This window comes from Capricornis sumatraensis, chromosome 3, assembly GCF_032405125.1.
Source record: "Capricornis sumatraensis isolate serow.1 chromosome 3, serow.2, whole genome shotgun sequence".
NCBI classification, from domain to species: domain Eukaryota; kingdom Metazoa; phylum Chordata; class Mammalia; order Artiodactyla; family Bovidae; genus Capricornis; species Capricornis sumatraensis.
Window position 1 is genome coordinate 176,069,535 of NC_091071.1, and position 19,078 is coordinate 176,088,612.

The window sequence follows — 19,078 nt, forward strand, 5'->3', positions numbered from 1 at the left end:
AAGAAAGAAAAGAAGACACATGGGAACCAGTCTTTCCAGGAACTGGCGCAAAAAACTGGTCCGGTCCTTTATTTTCCAGGAAAAGCTTTTATACTTTTAGTTGTACATACATATCAATGGACAATACAAAGTCATGCAGAGTCAGCAGCCCTGACCCTTATTGAGACCACGCTTTCTCTCTGCATACTTAGCTGTATACCCAGGTCTTGGGTGATTTACATCATCTTCTGGCCAAGAGGCCTATTATCATTTTATGGCCCTTTTGGTGGCTCAGACGGTAATGCGTCTGTCTACGATGTGTGGGACCCGGGTTTGATCCCTGGGTTGGGAAGATCCCTTGGAGAAGGAAATGGCAATCCACTCCTGTACTCTTGCCTGGAAAACCCCATGGACAGAGGAGCCTAGTAGGCTACAATCCATGGGGTCACGAAGAGTCGGACACAACTGAGCGACTTCACGTTCACGTTTTCTGATAAGGGTCCATCAATCATAAAACTTATTTGCTCTAAAAGTGTTGTTCTTACTAAAGTATGGTGCCACTCTCAGAAAGCACTAATTAAGGTTACATTCTTACATAGCAAGGACACAACAATTTATTACAAGGAGAGAGGAGTACAGTGATTTATAACAAAGAGAAAGTTCATTAACTCAAAAGTCTAGTGTTGCTAACATCAAACTACTATATTCCTCTTTCTGTATCCCAATTGCATTGATTAATGTCCTCCAGGTGCCTAAAAGATAAAGAATATGGAGGCCTGGCAGCAGTCATTGAGTCAACAGTGAAACCCATCACCAATATAATTCTTAGCTCTTTAGAAAAGGCTCTATATCTTTAGGATGTTTTAAGCTGCGTGCCTCTCGTGGTTGTGGGGCTATAAACAATCACAAGTTGTAAAAGTCTCTTAACTGTCAGGCAAGTTAGAGAGCGGTCAGAGGGGTTTGAGCTGAGACACTCCTTTTATATGCAGAAGACTGTTAACTGGAGCCCTAAGTTAACTCTTTCCAGAGAAAGGTGGTCGGGGATTGCCCCCTGTTATGTCAGAAGGGTAGGTGAAAAGCATAGTGCAATAAAGCAGGGAGACTCTGGTTTTGGGGGTAGCTGCTCAGGAAAATCCACCGAGGCTCCCTTAAGGCCGGACTCGCCTTTGCCTGTCGGACCCCTTAACCTCATGACCTTTGCCACGGGCGGGACTCCTCGTGCTGGCTCCCGGCAAGCAGAGACATTACTTTGCCGACTAAGGTCTGTCTAGTCAAGGCGATGGTTTTTCCTGTCGTCATGGATGGATCTGAGAGTTGGACTGTGAAGAAGGCTGAGCGCCAAAGAATTGATGCTTTTGAACTGTGGTGTTGGAGAAGACTCGAGAGTCCCTTGGACTGCAACGAGATCCAACCAGTCCATTCTGAAGGAGATCAGTCCTGAGTGTTCTTTGGAAGGAATGATGCTAAAGCTGAAACTCCAGTATTTTGGCCACCTCATGTGAAGAGTTGACTCATTGGGAAAGACTTTAATGCTGGGAGGGACTGGGGGCAGGAGGAGAAGGGGATGACCGAGGATGAGATGGCTGGATGGCATCACAGACTCGATGGACGTGAATCTGAGTGAACTCCGGGAGTTGGTGATGGGAGGCCTGGTGTGCTGCGATTCATGGGGTCGCAAAGAGTCGGACACGACTGAGCGACTGAACTGAACTGAACTGAATGTGAAGATGAGGGATAAGTGATCACATCTGTGAAGGTGTGGTTTATTATTTGTAGTGGCCTCTCCAGAATTCGGAGAAGGCAGTGGCAACCCACTCCAGTGTTCTTGCGTGGAGAATCCCCGGGAAAGGGGAGCCTGGTGGGCTGCTGTCTACGCGGTCACACAGAGTCGGACATGAATGAAGCAATTTAGCAGCAGAGCAGCAGGTCCCAGAATTAGAGAAGGAAATGGCAACCCACTCTGGAACTCTTCCCTGGAAAATCCCACGGATGGAGGAGCCTGGTAGGCTACAGTCCATGGGGTCGCAAAGAGTCAGACACGACTGAGCGACTTCACTTTCTTTATTTTTCCGAAAATAAGATTTCTGTAGGCTTCTCTGCACTGAACAGAGCCTGGCCATGTGAACTCACTGATGGGAGGGGTTTTTAAATCGGGGTTTATGTGTTCAAGGTATTTAGAGATTAAAAGTATTTAGTAGATGGAAAGATTACTACTTATATTATCTATTCTCAAATTATTTATCTATGTTGTAGTGATTGACACTTTTTTACATCACTAGATTTACCTTAAATTTAACTGCAGTCTGTTTTGATCATGGTAGAAGTGGCACAGATGCATTTTTTAAAGTGTAAACAAACAATGCCCAAGACATTGTAGAATGAGCAGTACAATGGAATTTGGAGACCTAGAAAATGGAGTAATGGTCTCATTGGAATCATCTTTTTTTCTCATTTCTAGCAGAATTGTATAATGTCCTATCCTCTGCTGAGCTCAGGACAAACCTTCAGTTCAGTTCAGTTCAGTCGCTCAGTCATGTTGGACTCTTTGCGACCCCATGAATCACAGCACGCCAGGCCTCCCTGTCCATCACCAACTCTGGGAGTTCACTCAGACTCAAGTCCATCTAGTCGGTGATGCCATCCAGCCATCTCATCCTCTGTCGTCCCCTTCTCCTCCTGCCCCCAGTCCCTCCCAGCATCAGAGTCTTTGCAATGAGTCAACTCTAAGCATGAGGTGACCAAAGTACTGGAGTTTCAGCTTCAGCATCATTCCTTCCAAAGAACACTCAGGACTGATCTCCTTCAGAATGGACTGGTTGGATCTCGTTGCAGTCCAAGGGACTCTCAAGAGTCTACTCCAACACCACAGTTTAGAAGCATCAACTCTTCGGCACTCAGCTTTCTTCACAGTCCAACTCTCGCATCCATACATGACCACTGGAAAAACCATAGCCTTGACGAGATGGATCTTTTTTAGCAAAGTAATGTCTCTGCTTTCGAATATGCTATCTAGGTTGGTCATAACTTTCCTTCCAAGGAGTAAGCGTCTTTTAATTTCATGGCTGCAATCATCATCTGCAGTGATTTTGGAGCCCAAAAAAATGAAGTCTGACACTGTTTCCACTGTTGCCCCATCTATTGCCCGTGAAGTGATGGGACCAGATGCCATGATCTTCGTTTTCTGAATGTTGAGCTTTAAGCCAACTTTCCACTTTCTTTCACTTTCATCAAGAGGCTTTTTAGTTCCTCTTCACTTTCTGCCATAAGGGTGGTGTCATCTGCATATCTGAGGTTATTGATATTTCTCCCAGCAATCTTGATTCCAGCTTGTGCTTCTACCAGCCCAGCGTTTCTCATGATGTACTCTGCATATAAGTTTAATAAGCAGGGTGACAACATGCAGCCTTGATGGACTCCTTTTCCTATTTGGAACCAGCCTGTTGTTCCATGTCCAGTTTTAACTGTTGCTTCCTGACTGCATATAGGTTTCTCATGAAGTAAGTCAGGTGGTCTGATGTTCCCATCTCTTTCAGAATTTTCCACAGTTTATTGTGATCCACACAGTCAAAGACTTTGGCATAGTCAATAAAGCAGAAATAGATGTTTTTCTGGACCTCTCTTGCTTTTACCATGATCGAGCAGATGCTGGCAGTTTGATCTCTGGTTTCTCTGCCTTTTCTAAAACCAGCTTGAACATACAAAAAGATCGAAACTGTTTATTGTTGTATAGTCATTAACTTTCTATTCAATTTTGATTGCAGGGCATTTGTTGATTAATAGATTTTAGGTGGGCATATACTGTATTAGCCCTTGAGAAGGAAATAGCAACCCACTCCAGTATTTTTCCTGGAGAATTCCCATGGACAGAGGAGCCTGGCAGGTTACAGTCCATGGAGTCGCAAGAGTCAGACATGACTTAGTGACTAAACCTCCATACCGTACTATATTAGATGCTGGATATACAAAGGAGACCAGTAAGATGCAGTTCTTAACTTTAAAGAGCTCAGATTCTAAATAATGCATTCTCAATTTGTTCCAAGTCTTTGATTGTATAGAATAGCAAAGGTATGTTAAGTGGGTTACTAGTAAAATTTTTACCACTGGTGAGATTGCTTTTGACTATAAGGTAAAAGCTACATTTCTAGCTTTAATATTCTCAGAAACATATTAAACTAGAGAAGGATATGGTCATAAAGATTGTGAGGCTATTTAAAAGTCAAATGAATCCATTTCAAAGCCTTTGGGTTTTAAAGTGGCCCATTGATAAATATTTGAGACATTATCAAAAAAGACTTATCCTGGCCTTTTATTTTGAATTTATTAAAATATATGTGTTTTGTTCATGGCATTTTTATTGATATTGTTTACAAACATAATACATATTCATTACAGAAAAGTCATTATAAAATTGCAATAACATTTTGAATTTTGGGGCAAAATAAAATTCAAAGGCAACAGTATGTTAAAGGTTATTCTGTTTATGGAGTATATGCAGGTTAAAACAAACCAACAATCTAATGGAATATTGAGTAAAGGATGAAATAGTCAATTAAAATAGGAGAAATGCTCACTCTTACTAATGATTGTTGACATACCATTTTTAGCTGTTAGTTTGGCAGATATAATATCAATACCTATGAGAATGGAAGAAATCCAACACTCAATGTGTGGTAGGAATGTGAATTACTTTTACCTTTGGAATGAAATATGGCAGTACCTATTAAAATACATGCTTATGTGTTTGTGCTTTGGGGAGGTGAGCGAGGAGGAAGTAAAACTACCAATAGGTACTTTTAGATGTTTAGAAGTGGGTTTTGTAGCAAGAAAAAGAGCAAAAAATGTGAGGCTTCTCAAGAGCAATGGTACATACATGCTGTGGGGTATCATGTCACTGATAAATGAATGAGACAGAGCTGTGTCATAACCTGGAGAGGTTTTCATAAGAAGTTTAGGGAAAAATAAAACATTTTGCAAAGTAACTTTTATAGTTTGATGCCATTTTTAAAAATTTAAAATAAACCTATGTAATTTATCATGATTATTTGTGTGAGCCACAATGTATGGCAGACCATATACCAGAGATTGTTCACTCTATTCAGCTGAGGCAACTAGAACTCACTAGTTGCTAGAAAGGGATATTACTTTATATTTATTTCAAAAGATATTTTTGGCATTTTTGAAAAGAAAATTAAAAGGTAAAAAGCAGCAAAAGTTAGGATGAAGAAAAAAGACCCTGGTATCCCATTACTTGGGTCTATAGATTGCTGTTTCTTTCTTTAAATGGAACAATACTGTCTATGCTGTTTTTTAAGTCTTTGAAAACACTTGTCATTTTTCACATTCGTAACATACATAGATATGCTTATGTTTTATTTACATTAGAAACCACCAAGACTACTTTAACGCCTTTATTGAAGGATATTTGATATAAAATTAATGTATACATATTTAAAGTGTATTTGATTAGTTTTGACATCTGTATATACTCATGAAGCCATTATGACTTCATCAAGATAATGAACATATTTATTGCTTGAGAAAGTTTCCTCTTGTTTGTAAATCCTTCTGTCCTGCACTACCCTCACCTCAGTCCCTAGGCAAGCACTGATCTGCTTTCTAGCACTGTAAATCAGTTTGCATTTTTTAGAATTTTACATAAATGAAATCAGAACCCATAAACTGTTTTGTCTGGCTTCTTGTACACATCAAATATCCATATTGTAGCACATGATCACAACTAATTTTTAAAAATTTGTTGACACATTATGGATGTACCACAATTTGTTCACCTATTGGTGGACATTTGGGTGGTTTCCAGTTTGGGGCTATCACAGATATAATTGCTGTGAGCATCGTGTTTAAAGCCTTGCATGGACATGTGCTGTCATTTCCCTTGAGTACATCACTAGACTGGAATGCCTGAATCGTATGTGAGTTTGAACTTTGTTGTTGTTTGGTCGCACCGTTATCTCTGACTCTTTGCAGCCCCATGGACTGCAGCACGCCAGGCTTTCCTTTCCTTCACCAACACCTGGAGTCAGTTTTTTTTTTTTTTTTTTTTCTTTTAAAGAAACTGCAAAATACTTTCCAAGTATTTATGCCATTTTATATCCCCACCTGTAATGTAAAAGAATTTCAGGCTATTCTTTTTCTGGTTTATTTCCTTTACAACTTACAAAAATATATTGTACATGTTATATATGGTCTGTTTCTGAATTCTCTTTTTTTTTTTTCTGTTGATCTAGTTGGCTTTTTTGATACCAGTACCACACTGTCATGATTACTGAGGCTTGTAGTAACTCTTGAAATCAGATAACATTAAGTCCTTCAACTTTAGTCTTCATTTTCAATTTTTTTTGGCCATTCTAGATCCCTTGCTTTTCTGTGTTAATTTTAGAGTCAGATTTTTCCTACACTTTTTTCTCTGTAAAACCTGTTGATATTTGATTTGGTTTGTGTTGAATCTGTAGATAAAATTGATATCTTACAATATTGAGTCTTCTGAGCCAGTAACATGATATGTTTTGACATTTAAGTTTGTCTTCTTTAATTCACTCAGGAATGTTTTGAAATTTTTAATATACAGAGGTTTTATAGTTTTGTCAGATTCATGTCTTTTGATGGCTATTGTAAATGGTATTTTTATTTCAGTTTTTATTTTTCACAACTAAATATGAGAATACATGAGACTGTTTTACTCATATTCTGCAGGCTTGCTAAAATTCACAAATTATTAGCATTTTTGTAAAATCCAAAGGATTTTCTTCTGATTTTCTACATAAACATGTCATATGTGAAGAAAGACAGTTTTACTTCATATCTAACTGTATACACTATTTATTTCTTTTTCTTGACTTACATTAGCTAGCACCTGCCGTACAGTGTTGCATGGAAGCGGCGAGAGTAGATATTTTTGCCTTTTCTTCATCTCAGGAAGCTTTCTAAAAGTCTTTCACCATTATGATGTTGGCTGTAGGGTTTTGAATTGTCTGATGAAAGAAGTTCTTGCTGATTAGCTGAGAAATTTGTTACTTCTATCAGAAATACATGTTGGGCTTTGTCAGTTCCTTTCCTCCATTTCTTGAGACAGTTGTAGTTTTCTTTTTTCTTTATTAATTACTTTCCATTTGAATGTTAAACCAGCTTTGCCTTCCTAAGATGAAACTTGGTCTTGGGGTGTTTCTCTTTTCATGTATTGTTGAATTTGACTTACTAAAAATTTATGTAGTTTTTTTGCATCGTTCTTAAATGGTACTGGCATATCGTTTTCTGGTATTTTTATATTTGGGTAAATGGTGGTGCTGACCTCAGAGAATGAATTAATAAGTAGTCCCTCTTCTTCACTATTGTGATAGAGTTTCTTGGAATTGATATTGTTTCTTCCTCAAATGTTTGCAAGAATTAACCAATGAAACCATGAGAATATATATGACTTGCACTGAGAAGAAAAATAATCAAAACTGATTTATGACTGACTATTAAAATTAGCATAGAAAATCTTTAATTATTTAATATATTTAACTGCATTTCACATAATCAAAAAGTAGTGACATTGAATTGACTTAATTAGAAAAACATAATTGATGGAACCAGTAGACAGAAATTTAGTGAGCCTGGAGAAGGCCTGAACAACACAACCAGCTTGACCAGCAGATACAGAAGTGCCAATATCCCATTTGCCCAGACAGACCATATTGTGGGTCATAAAACAAGTCTTAATAAATTTAAAAGGATTCAAGTCAAAGCAGGTATACTATCTGACCCAACCACAATGCAGATCAGAATTCATGGTTGTATCCTTTTCCTGTTGATGCTATGACATAGCACCACAATCTGAGAGATCAGGAGTCCAAACTCGGTTGCACTGAAAGTCAAGATATCAGCAGGTCTGTGTTTCTTCTGGAAGCTCTGTGAGAGAATCTGTTCTCTTGCTTTTTCCATCTTTCAGAGATACATATACTCCTTCCCTTGGGGCCACTTCCTCTATCTTGAAAGCCAGCAACATAGCATATTCTTATTTGTTCATTTCTCCTGCCTCCTTTCCTTCCCCTCCTTTTGATCACATTGGATCCATTAGGTTACTCCAGGATAATAATCTCCCTGTCAAGATTCCTTGGAGAACTAAAGAGCCTCTTGGTGAAAGAGGAGAGTGAAAACGTTGGCTTAAAACTCAACATTTAGAAAATGAAGATCATGGCATCCGGTCCCATCACTTCATGGCAAATAGATGGGGAAACAGTGGAAACAGCAGCAGACTTTATTTTTTTGGGCTCCAAAATCACTGCAGATGGTGACTGCTGCCATGAAATAAAAAGACACTTGCTCCTTGGAAGGAAAGTTATGACCAACCTAGACAGCATATTCAAAAGCAGAGATATTACTTTACCATCAAAGGTCCATCTAGTCAAGGCTATGGTTTTTCCTGTGGTCATGTATGGATGTGAGTGTTGGACTGTGAAGAATGCTGAGTGCTGAAGAATTGATGCTTTTGAACTGTGGTATCGGAGAATACTCTTGAGAGTCCCTTGGACTGCAAGGAGATCCAACCAGTCCATTCTAAAGGAGACCAGTCCTGGGTATTCATTGGAAGGACTGACGTTGAGGCTGAAACTCCAATACTTTGTCCACCTGATGCAAAGAACTGACTCATTTGAAAAGACCCTGATGCTGGGAAAGATTGAGGGCAAGAGGAGAAGGGGGTGAAAGAAAATGAGATGGTTGGATGGCATCACTGACTCAATGGACATGAGTTTGAGTAAACTCCAGGAGTTGGTGATGGACAGGGAGGCCTGGCATGCTGCAGTCCCTGGGGTCCCAAAGAGTTGGACACGACTGAGTGACTGAACTGAACTGAACTATCAAGATCCCTTAAACTTAATCACATCTGCAAAAGCACTTTGGTCATGTCAGGTAACATACTCACAGTGTCCAGGGACTGTGATGTGGATATCTGCGGCAGTATGTCATACTCCCTACTGCACTACCAGGATAGTACTCAGGCGGCAGTTGACACCACTAAATGACCATTTTAAAAGTGAAAATGGTCTCAAATTATTCAGTCAGTCTCCATGTGATGAAACTATTAAATGAGCAAATTTTATAAGATGAATAATGTCTGAGATCTAATGTAAATCTTGGTGATTGTACTTAATAACTATTGTATACCTGAAATTTGCCAAGAGAATAGAAATTCAGTGTTCTTACCAATTAAAAAAAGATAAATATATAAGATGATGGGTGTGTTAACTAGATGGAGGAATCCTTTCCAGGGTATGTCTGTGCATATATTAAATCACCACTGCTGCTAAGTTGCTTCAGTCGTGTCTGACTCTGTGCAGCCCCATAAACGGCAGCCCACCAGGCTCCCCCGTCCCTGGGATTCTCCAGGCAAGAACACTGGAGTAGGTTGTCATTTTCTTCTCTAATGCAAGAAAGTGAAAGTGAAGTCACTCAGTGTCGGACTCTTCGCGAGCCCATGGACTGCAGCCTATCAGGCTCCTCCATCCACGGGATTTTCCAGGCAAGAGTACTGGAGTGGGGTGCCATCGCCTTGTGTACACTTTAAATATCTTACAATTTTTATGTCGTTTATACATCAGTAAAGCTGAAATTTTGCATTAAAAAAAGAAGGAAAGCAAAAGTAAACCCAAAGGAAATAATAAAGATAATAGAGAAAATAAAAAATAGAAAACAGGGAATAATGGGGAAAAAAAGAATCATAAAACTGAAAAGTAGTTATTGATTAACATCAATAAAATCAATAAACCTATGATTTGATTCTCACTGTGATGGTATTTCACGTTAAAACTAGAAGTAAAAATTTTTTAATTGTGTTGTAGATGTATATTTCGGTGTAATTTAAGTCTAGACTCATCTTTTCCTTATACTTCCTTCTTGGTTTCAGTGCTAGGCCCTGCGGAGTCTTGCTTACACTGCTTCAGCTTCTGTGCAGCAGTCCTAGAGCAGAGAGCCTTTTTCTAACAGATGTGCGGGAGGATAACTGTCAGTCCATCTGTCTGTGTCAAACAGCAGCACCTCAGAAGACTGAAGAGGCCCTGACTGACCTGCGTTCTAGTGTTTCTTTTGTTTGACAGACATCTCTCATTGACCCTATCATTCTTGCGTATTTATCACCGTCATTCTCTTCTAGTTATTTACATCTCCTTTGTAAAAACTTAATCCTTCTCTCACTTGGGTTTTATTTTCTGTGTTCTGCCCCTGTTCCTTAAATAAATCATCAAAATTACCTTGGTTCTCACAAGGATCTATGGCAGAAAAAAAGGAGAGGATAAGATGCCCATCCTCAAGAACTCTAGACAGAATTCTTGAATATAATATAATCAGAATAATTTATTGTGACTTTTAGGATTTCAAATCTGTTGTGGGGGATAAAAGGAAAAATATCGGAAGGGGATGGAGACAGTAATGAGAAGGGATTAGAAGTGGGTGTTGGGGATTTCCTTGGTGGTCCAGTGGCTAAGACTCTGCACTCCCAATGCAGGGGACCTGGGCTCGATTCCTGGATCTCACGTGACAGCTAAGAAACTGCATGCCACAACTAAAGATCCTGTGTGCTGCAACTAAGCCAGTGCAGCCAAATAATTAAAAATATTTTTTAAAAAAAGAAGTGGGTATTAAAGAGTGGGGCCTCTCACTGCAAATTCCATTATTGGAACATTCTACTGTTTGTATACAACCCTGTGACAATGTACTTGGGACCTTGCCTTACCAGTGCATCTGCGTACACTGCTGAGTGGTCAGCACTGCAAGTCTGCTTACTCTCCACCACAATACGGTTGGCTCCCTTCACCCATTTTTCCCCCCTGCTTTCCCCATGGGTAACAGCTGACCTGTGCTCTGTGTCTGTGAGTTTGTTTTTATTTTGTTTGTTCTATATTCCACGTGAGTGAAATCATACAGTATTTGTCTTTCCCATCTGATTTCCTTCACTTAGCACAGTACCTGCAGGGTCCATCCCTGTTGTCACAAATGGTTGTTCTTCAGCTGCTAGTCATGACCAACTCTGCTGCGACCCCGTGGACTATTGCCCATCGCATTCCTCGGTTCATGAAACTTCCCAAGCAAGAATAGTAGGGTGGGCTCATTTCCTCCCCCAGGGGCTCTTCCCAACCCAGCATTGACCCCCTCGTCTTTTGCATTGGCAGGCGGATTCTTTATCATTGAGCCACCTGGGACTTCATTGTTTCTCTGGCTGTGTAGTGGTCCGTGTGTGTGTGTGGGTGTGTGTGCACACCCTGAATCTTTATGTGTTTAGCCATCAGTAGGCATTTAGGTCATTTCCATATCTAAACTGTTGCATATAATGCTGCATTAAATAAAGGGGTGCATATATTTTTTAAAATTAGTGTTTCCATATTCTTCAGATAAATACCCAGAAATGGAATACCTTGGTTGTGTGGTAGTTCAGTTTTTAAATTTGGGGGGAAATCTCTGTACCATTTCCTGTAGTGCCTACAAGAATTTACACTCCCAACAACAATGTACAAAGGTTCCCGTTTCTCCACATCCTCTCCAACATTTGTTATTTCTCATCTTTTCAATAGTAGCCATTCTGACAGGTACAGTTGCTGTCGCCTTGTGATTTGGATTTGCATTTTCCTGATAATAAGTGGTACAGAACATATTTCATGTGCCTGTGGGCCATCTGCATATTGTCTTTGGGAAAATGTGTGTTCAGATCCTCTGCCCATTTTTTAAAATCAGTTTGGTTGGGATTTTGTTGATTTGTATGAGTTCTTTATATATTTTGACTATTAGCCCAATATTAGATACATGATTTGCGGATATCTTCTCCTGTTTAGTCAGTTGCCTTTTCACTTTGATGATGGTTTGATGTGCAGAAACTTTTTAGTTTGATGTAGTTCCATTTATTTATTAAAACCCAGTGATTAAACTTGTCTATATCCCCAATATTTTTCAGACTTTATATTAGTAATTTCATAAAAAGAGCTCTGAAGAAAAACATTTTCCATCCAGTAATATAAAAATTAGCAAAAATCTTGAAATCATAGCTTTTCTTTCTTTGAATTTTCTTATTCTCTGTTTTGGGGGCTTCCTGGGTGGCTCAGTGGTAAAGAATCTGCCTGCCAATGCAGGAAACATGAGTTTGATTCCCTGGGTTGGGAAGATCCCCTGGAGAAGGAAATAGCAACCTACTGCAGTATTCTTGCCTGGAAAATCCCATGAACAGAGAAGTCTAGCAGGCTACAGTCTGTGGGGTCATGAAAGAGTTGGACATGACTTAAGACAGTAAACAGCAACAAAATTCTCTGTTTTAAAGAGGTAGGAAATCAGTGTTCCTCTGAGAGTTGACTTCTTATGGATAGTTGGGGACGCTCCATTAGACATCTCTAAATTCAGGTCATTGTGAATCTCATGCAAGATTGTCTCACAAGATTGTCTCTTGCCCTGTGGTGCCTTAATGCAAGCAAGGGGAAAAGAATTTGTCTTGGGAATGTCAATAATACCTCTTTAACAGAGAACTGCTATTATTTATTCAGTCAACAAATATGAATTCCTACCCGACCACCTTACCTGCCTCCTGAGAAACCTGTATGCAGGACAAGAAGCACCCGTTAGTACTGGACATGGAACAACAGACTGGTTCAGAATTGGGAACGTTAACTTCTGTTCAGTGTACATCATGTAAAATGCCAGACTGAATGAATCATAAGTTGGAATCACAATTGCTAGGAGAAATATCAACAACCTCAGATATACAGATGATACCACTTTAATGGCAGAAAGCGAAGAAGAACTAAAGAGCCTCTTGATGAAGTTGAAAGAGGAGTTAAAAAGTTGGCTCAAAACTCAGCATTCAAAAAACTGAGGTCATGGCGTCTGGTCCCATCACTTCATGACGAATAGACGGGGGAAAAGTGGACACAGCGACAGACTTTATTTTCTTTGGCTCCAAGATGCTGCCTGCAGCCGTGAAATTACACTTGCTCCTTGCAAGGAAAGCTACGACAAACCTAGTCAGTGTATTAAAGAACAGAGGCATCGCTTTACTGACAAAGGTCTGTCTAGTCGAGGCTATGGTTTTTCCAGTGGTCATGTATAGATGTGAGAGTTGGACTATGAAGAAAGCTGAGTGCCAAAGAATTGATGCTTTTGAACTGTGGTGTTGGAGAAGACTCTTGAGAATCCCTTGGACTGCAAGGAGATCCAACTAGTCCATCCTAAAGGAGATCAATCCTGAGTGTTTATTAGAAGGGCTGATGTTGAAGCTGAATTGTAAATACTTTGGCCACCTAATGCAAAGAGCCAGTTCGTTCAAAAAGACCCTGATGCTGGGAAAGATTGAGGGCAAGAGGAGATGGGGGTGACAGAGGATAAGATGATTGGATGGCATCACTGACTCAATGGACATGAGTTTGAGCAAACTCCCGGAGGTAGTGAAGGACAGGGAAGCCTGGCATGCTGCAGTTCATGGGGTTACAGACAGTCGGACACGACTTGGAGACTGAACAACCACCACCCTGTGTAAGGAGCTTTGCTTGGCCCTATGGAAGATGCCTTAAGGAATACTTTAAGTAAAAGAACAACCAGTCAAATCAGTTATTTAGAGAGGCCATCATTCAGGCATTATTGTATTTAATACGAATTGCAGGCAGTGAGTTGAGCCTCTTTCATAGTTAAATCAGTGCAGCAATAAGGGCCTAATTAAGACATAGGCATCAGAAATGGACTAGAAAGGAAAGAACAAATCTGAGACAGTATCCTAAACTTACTTCACTTCTTCTAATTTGGTATTAATTGTCCTTTAAATCTGGCAGCTGGTGTTCCTGTCTGTCTGTCCTCCTCCCTCACTTCCTCCCTGGTCCCCTACTTCTCCTCCCCACTCTAGCACACCCGCAGGTTTCTGCACCCTTCCATCAGTAAAGGTAGGAGAGGGGCTGTATATCACAGTCAGTAGACACACGGTGTGTATCTGTGTCCACTTTTTTAAAGGACTGCGTATCTCCTAAGCAGGTGTGTGCTTTCTCTCATCTCTTTTTGTGAATTATTACTTTAAATCAAAACTTTAGCGGCTTGAACAGAGTAACAATTCCTGCTGTGCAAGTAGCTGATTTTTTTTTAAAAAAGCATATTAAATGTGTTAATGTTACCCATGGGGGAAATGTTTTAATGTTTTGGGTTCGTTTGATACAGTTTTGAAGGAAAAGTTTATCTACATCTTTGGTTTTTTTGGTTTAGAGGAAATCCGTCAGAAAGTGGTCTTCCCTTTTGCATGAATGAAAATTAAAGCTGAATTCATGTATATATGAAAGAAAAATTTAATTTTAATGTACAGGTTCCTCAAACTCTGTAATTCTTAAAAAGAATTCTTCTATGAAAGCAGAATTACTCACAAACATTTTGGAGAGATGCACATAAAACAGACTGGTTATATAAAATCAAAAGATCCATCAAAAATGAAGCGAGACCATCACGTATCACACATACAATTATTAATACTTGAATATACATATTCATGATAAGGCTGAGGCAAAACCGAATTTAAATCCACCTGTAGTTACCATAATCTGAGTTCCATACTTTGAGAAAATGGTTTACCTTGGGTAAGCTGCGAAGGAAGAATAGCTGTTGTTCTAATAATGTTTTCTCGTTCATATGGTCTGTAGAGGGAAGGATAAAGACAAGTTGGTTTGAGGAGTGGGTAATAAAAGAGATTTACAGAGTATTTTTATGATGGTGCAGTAGTTTTGAGAAGATTATTAAATGTCTCTTTTTCCTTGTTCCCAACACCAGTGTGAGTGTTTATATTGTACCATTCTTCCAAAAAAGATTTGAATCAATCACCCAGAGAGATTGGTTGGTTTCGTCTCAGTGTGACCTTTTATTTCTGTCAGGAATTAGATTAGATGGTTCCTTCGACTTTTTGTTCACTCACTTTCAGTAACGTCTGTTTGTTTATAAAGTGGCCTTTCTTTGACTCTCCCCTCCCTTCCCATCTGCCTTAGAACCTCACTGCTTGCTTTTGACTCCTGCCGCCTTCCGGTATCGTCTGAAGTCAGTCATGTCCAATTCTGTGACCCCATCACCTGTAGGCTCCTCTGTCCATGGGATTTTCCAGGCAAGAATACTGGAATGGGTGCCATTCCCTTCTCCAGGGGATCTTCCCAACCCAGGTCTCTTGCGTTGCAGGCAGATTCTTTACCATTTTGCACCACTGACTGCCTTCTGTGGGATCCTTTAAAACATGTTTTATTTGCTTTCTGATGTTCCAAGTATCTTTAAACTGTATGTCCAAAGGTTGATTTTTGTGGACTTTGTAACCAAGTAAATTTGTAAATCTTCGCAAGCTTAGGTTTCCAGGTGGAACTTCTGAAACAGTAGAATAATTCAATAAAAATTATGAGAATTCCTGGTGGTTCAGTGGTTAGGACTCATGCTTTGGTTTGATCCCTGATCAGGGAACTAAGATCCTACAAGGCGTGCAGCACAACCAGAAAAAACACATTACCTATTTCCTCCTTAATTTTCACCCCAGCCATATGAAAGGATAAGCCCACAGTGTTGATGTGAAGTGAGAACTCGGTGTTGTGCAAGTGCTGCCTATCTAATGAAATCTTTATCAAAGTATACTTTTGCTGTCTGTTTAAAGCAAAATCTGGAATTTAGTGTTTTTTGTGGCTTAAAGGAACCTTAGATATCATCTGTCTTAGTCTTATACTTCGGAGAAGGCAATGGCACCCCACTCCAGTACTCTCGCCTGGAAAATCCCATGGGCGGAGGAGCCTGGTAGGCTGCAGTCCATGGGGTCGCTAAGAGTCGGACACGACTGAGCGACTTCACTTTCACTTTTCACTTTCCTGCATTGGAGAAGGAAATAGCAACCCACTCCAGTGTTCTTGCCTGGAGAATCCCAGGGACAGGGGAGCCTGGTAGGCTACCGTCTATGGGGTCGCACAGAGTCGGACACGACTGAAGCGACTTAGCAGCAGCAGCAACAATCTTACACTTTATAGTTGAGTATGCTAGTACCTGAAAAGTGTTACTTGCTTAAGATCACATAGTCGATTAACAATAGAAACAGGCCCAAGTCTAGAATTGGCTGGTAGCCCAGTTTCTTATGTAGATACTCACTTCATACTGAATTTTGTGGCTTGGTTTGTCCTAACCATGAAATAGGAGGAACTTATGCCACTGTTTGAAGGCTGTGTGAGCTGATGTGAACAATTTGTGCCTAAGACATTTGCCATTGCAGTCTTTGGGCCACAATTACACAGTTCTTCACTTATCATCCATCCGTCTCCTGACTGTGCAGGAAGCCCTTTTTTTGCTAAATTTGAATAGAGGTATCGTTTAGACCTAATATTTTCAATTTTTGCAGTGGGAAGTAATGGCAGCCTGCTCTTCTATTTCAGCTCAGACAGCTATACCTGCACCAAAGATGTGGAAGAAACCAAAAGACCGGACCCGAGCCACTGAAGAGTTGTTAGAGGCAGAATCAGAGGTAAGGGACAGCTGTAAATATCTTCAGCTCATCTTCAGAACAGTGGTGCTGTTTTCTCAGAAAAGCGTGTGTTTATAACTTTTGAGATTCTGTTTTCCAAGTAAATATATCAAGCTCAGAGTCTGATTTTTTTTTAATCCATTTGAAGAATTTTTTATAGGTGGTTTTTTATAGGTTGTTGAATTTTTTATAGGTAGCTTATTCAATTTCACTGAATTCTTCTTTCTTTTTAAAAATACTTCTTCTCAAATAGCAAAAATAAGTATTGTTAATTTTTCCCTTATATTACCACATGTAAAGACTAATCTCGTGTTTGTTTTTTTAAGTGGGGTTTTTTTTTTTTTTCAAATGCCTATTAGCTGTCCTGGTGGAAATCATCAAGTATATTTTAAGGAAACTGAGTTTGAATCTGTTGTCCTTTACCTGCATCCCAGTAATGTGACTTTTCACATATGGCTTGAACTAAGGCATGGATTTTGCTGTAGGACACTGCACACCAGGTCCAGGACAAGCTTTTCCTCAAAGCTTGTCAGGTTTCATCCTAAGCCGTGCTCTACCAGTTTCACGGTCTCTAATCTCAATATGCCTGCTGTTACATACTGCAGCTTTTAAAGAAGAATAATATAAACAATTTCCGTGTTTCTTTTTTTTTCTTTTTTTGAGTTCTTATGTCTACTTTATTAAAATAATTTTCATTGAATGTTTAAGATGATAACATTAAAATGTAGAAATCATTTTTAAATACCTTTAAATGCATTTGTTTTATAAAACTTTCCTATCCAGTTATAATTCTTCCCCTCTTCAGGCTGCTCACAGTGCCTCTTTGTTGCTTCTCCCTGTCCTGTCATTGCTCTTACATGATGCTCTGTTGATGTCACAGTTGTCCCATAGCAACTTCTAAAATGTTTCACTGGTATGATTTCATTGTGGTTATCAGGGGGTAAGAATTGGCAATAAGTTATAGAGGTGCAAATAGTTACTACACTCCTTTTGCAACTGAACAAGAAAATGTTGCTCCTACAAAAGAATAAAATACCTTCCAGAGGCAGGGGAATCACATACATTCCTGGTATGGCTGTAAGAGCTTCACAGATGGGTTTATCTTTAGAGTCAGCTGTAATCTATTCACTTTCTTTTATTATACTTTATGTTCCTTTACCCTGTGGCCTTTTAAAAGCATTATTGAATATTAAATGGATAGGTCACTGTTCCTTTGCTTCCAGATTTTCATCCTCATCTTTAGGTCAAGGGTTGACGAACTTCCCATGTGTAACAGTCCAGATAGTAACTAGTTCAGGCTTTGCAGACTTAGGGTCCATGTGGCAGTTTCTCAGCTCTACTGCTGTAGCCCCAAAGCAACCATGGACAATGTGTGAAATGTATGAGTGGCTATATTTCAGTAAGAGTTTGTTGGTGAACATTGAAATATGAATTTTATGTAATACTCACATTTCATAAAATATTCTTCCTTGAAATATTTTTCCAACGTTACAAGTGTACACAAACACATCCTTACCTTGTGCACAGTACAAAAGTGGGTAAGGGGCCCGCTATTGGCCCACGGTCCATAATTTGCTGAACCTGCTTTAGATTATTACTCTTCATGCACGAGAATTGTTTAGGCTCATTTTGAACCAGTCACTGTTTTCTTAACTTAAGATATTTGGTCATTTGCACGCATACTTTTTCCAGAAATCCTAGTCCCTAGTCTTTCTAAAATTAAGTATTTACTAGAGTAGTTTAGTAAATATTGGTTGTCATTGTCTTAATTTTTCATTGATCATCATGCTATCTTTTTCTCAGGTTTTTCTCAGCCTTTAAAAGAAAGTTTTTCAGGGATCAGCATATTTTAGGTTCTATATTGAGTTGTTACATCATTGCAAGTATTTAACCAAATTCTTTGAAGAGATAGCGTGAAGGATGATTCATCTTAAAATTGTTATTCAAAGCAACCAAAAATGTATTTTAAACTTTTTGGATATTTCATCCATCATTACATATGTAATTGTCAGTCTGATTTTCTGGCACATGAAAAAATTCTTGCATTAAGCAGACAGTTTTGTTAACTAAATTCTTATTTAGTAAGTTCCTGTAAAAATGTTTGCTTTGAGAGTCTAGGCAATAAAGTGCTTTCTTTTTTCAATCTGGTTTTCTAAATAAACAGTTCAAGAATGGTTAGATAATTATAAACTAGTTGAATAGAAATCCATCCTGCTAAAGGAAAAGTAATCATCAAGTACTTAATGGAACTATTTTTTTATGGATTCCCTTGAGAAATATCCCATCTAACAGTGTGCCTCAGACACCTCATTAATTCTTTGTGTTCTGAAATATGGTTTGTCATTCATGGGCCAAGTTTCTTTATACTTTTTTTTTTTCCAGTTAGAAATGGACTTTCTCAGCAGTGCATCCTTTGTTTATATCCGACAGATCGTCTGTTGTTGAGTTTAGATACAGAGATGACTCAATAAACTTTTCTCTCTAAAATAGCATTTTTTCACCTTTCTAGGACCTGAAATAAGATTTCTGTATGATGTATAATGTGGTTATACTACTCTGTAATAAGTTTAAGAACTATTTGCAGACTCACTTGCCAATTTATTAAAGATCTTGATG

At 39.1% G+C, this 19,078-nt stretch overlaps 1 protein-coding gene across 5 annotated transcripts in view; it reads left to right on the forward strand.

Annotated features, from left to right (window-relative positions):
* EIF4G3 (eukaryotic translation initiation factor 4 gamma 3) overlaps positions 1–19,078 on the forward strand; it is a 177,506-nt gene that overhangs the window by 75,238 nt on the left and 83,190 nt on the right. For all 5 annotated transcript variants that reach the window (XM_068967770.1, XM_068967767.1, XM_068967766.1 and 2 more), the window contains one exon: positions 16,374–16,462. In XM_068967770.1, coding sequence (XP_068823871.1) covers positions 16,374–16,462 — 89 coding nt within the window. The remainder of the gene's footprint in view (positions 1–16,373; positions 16,463–19,078) is intronic.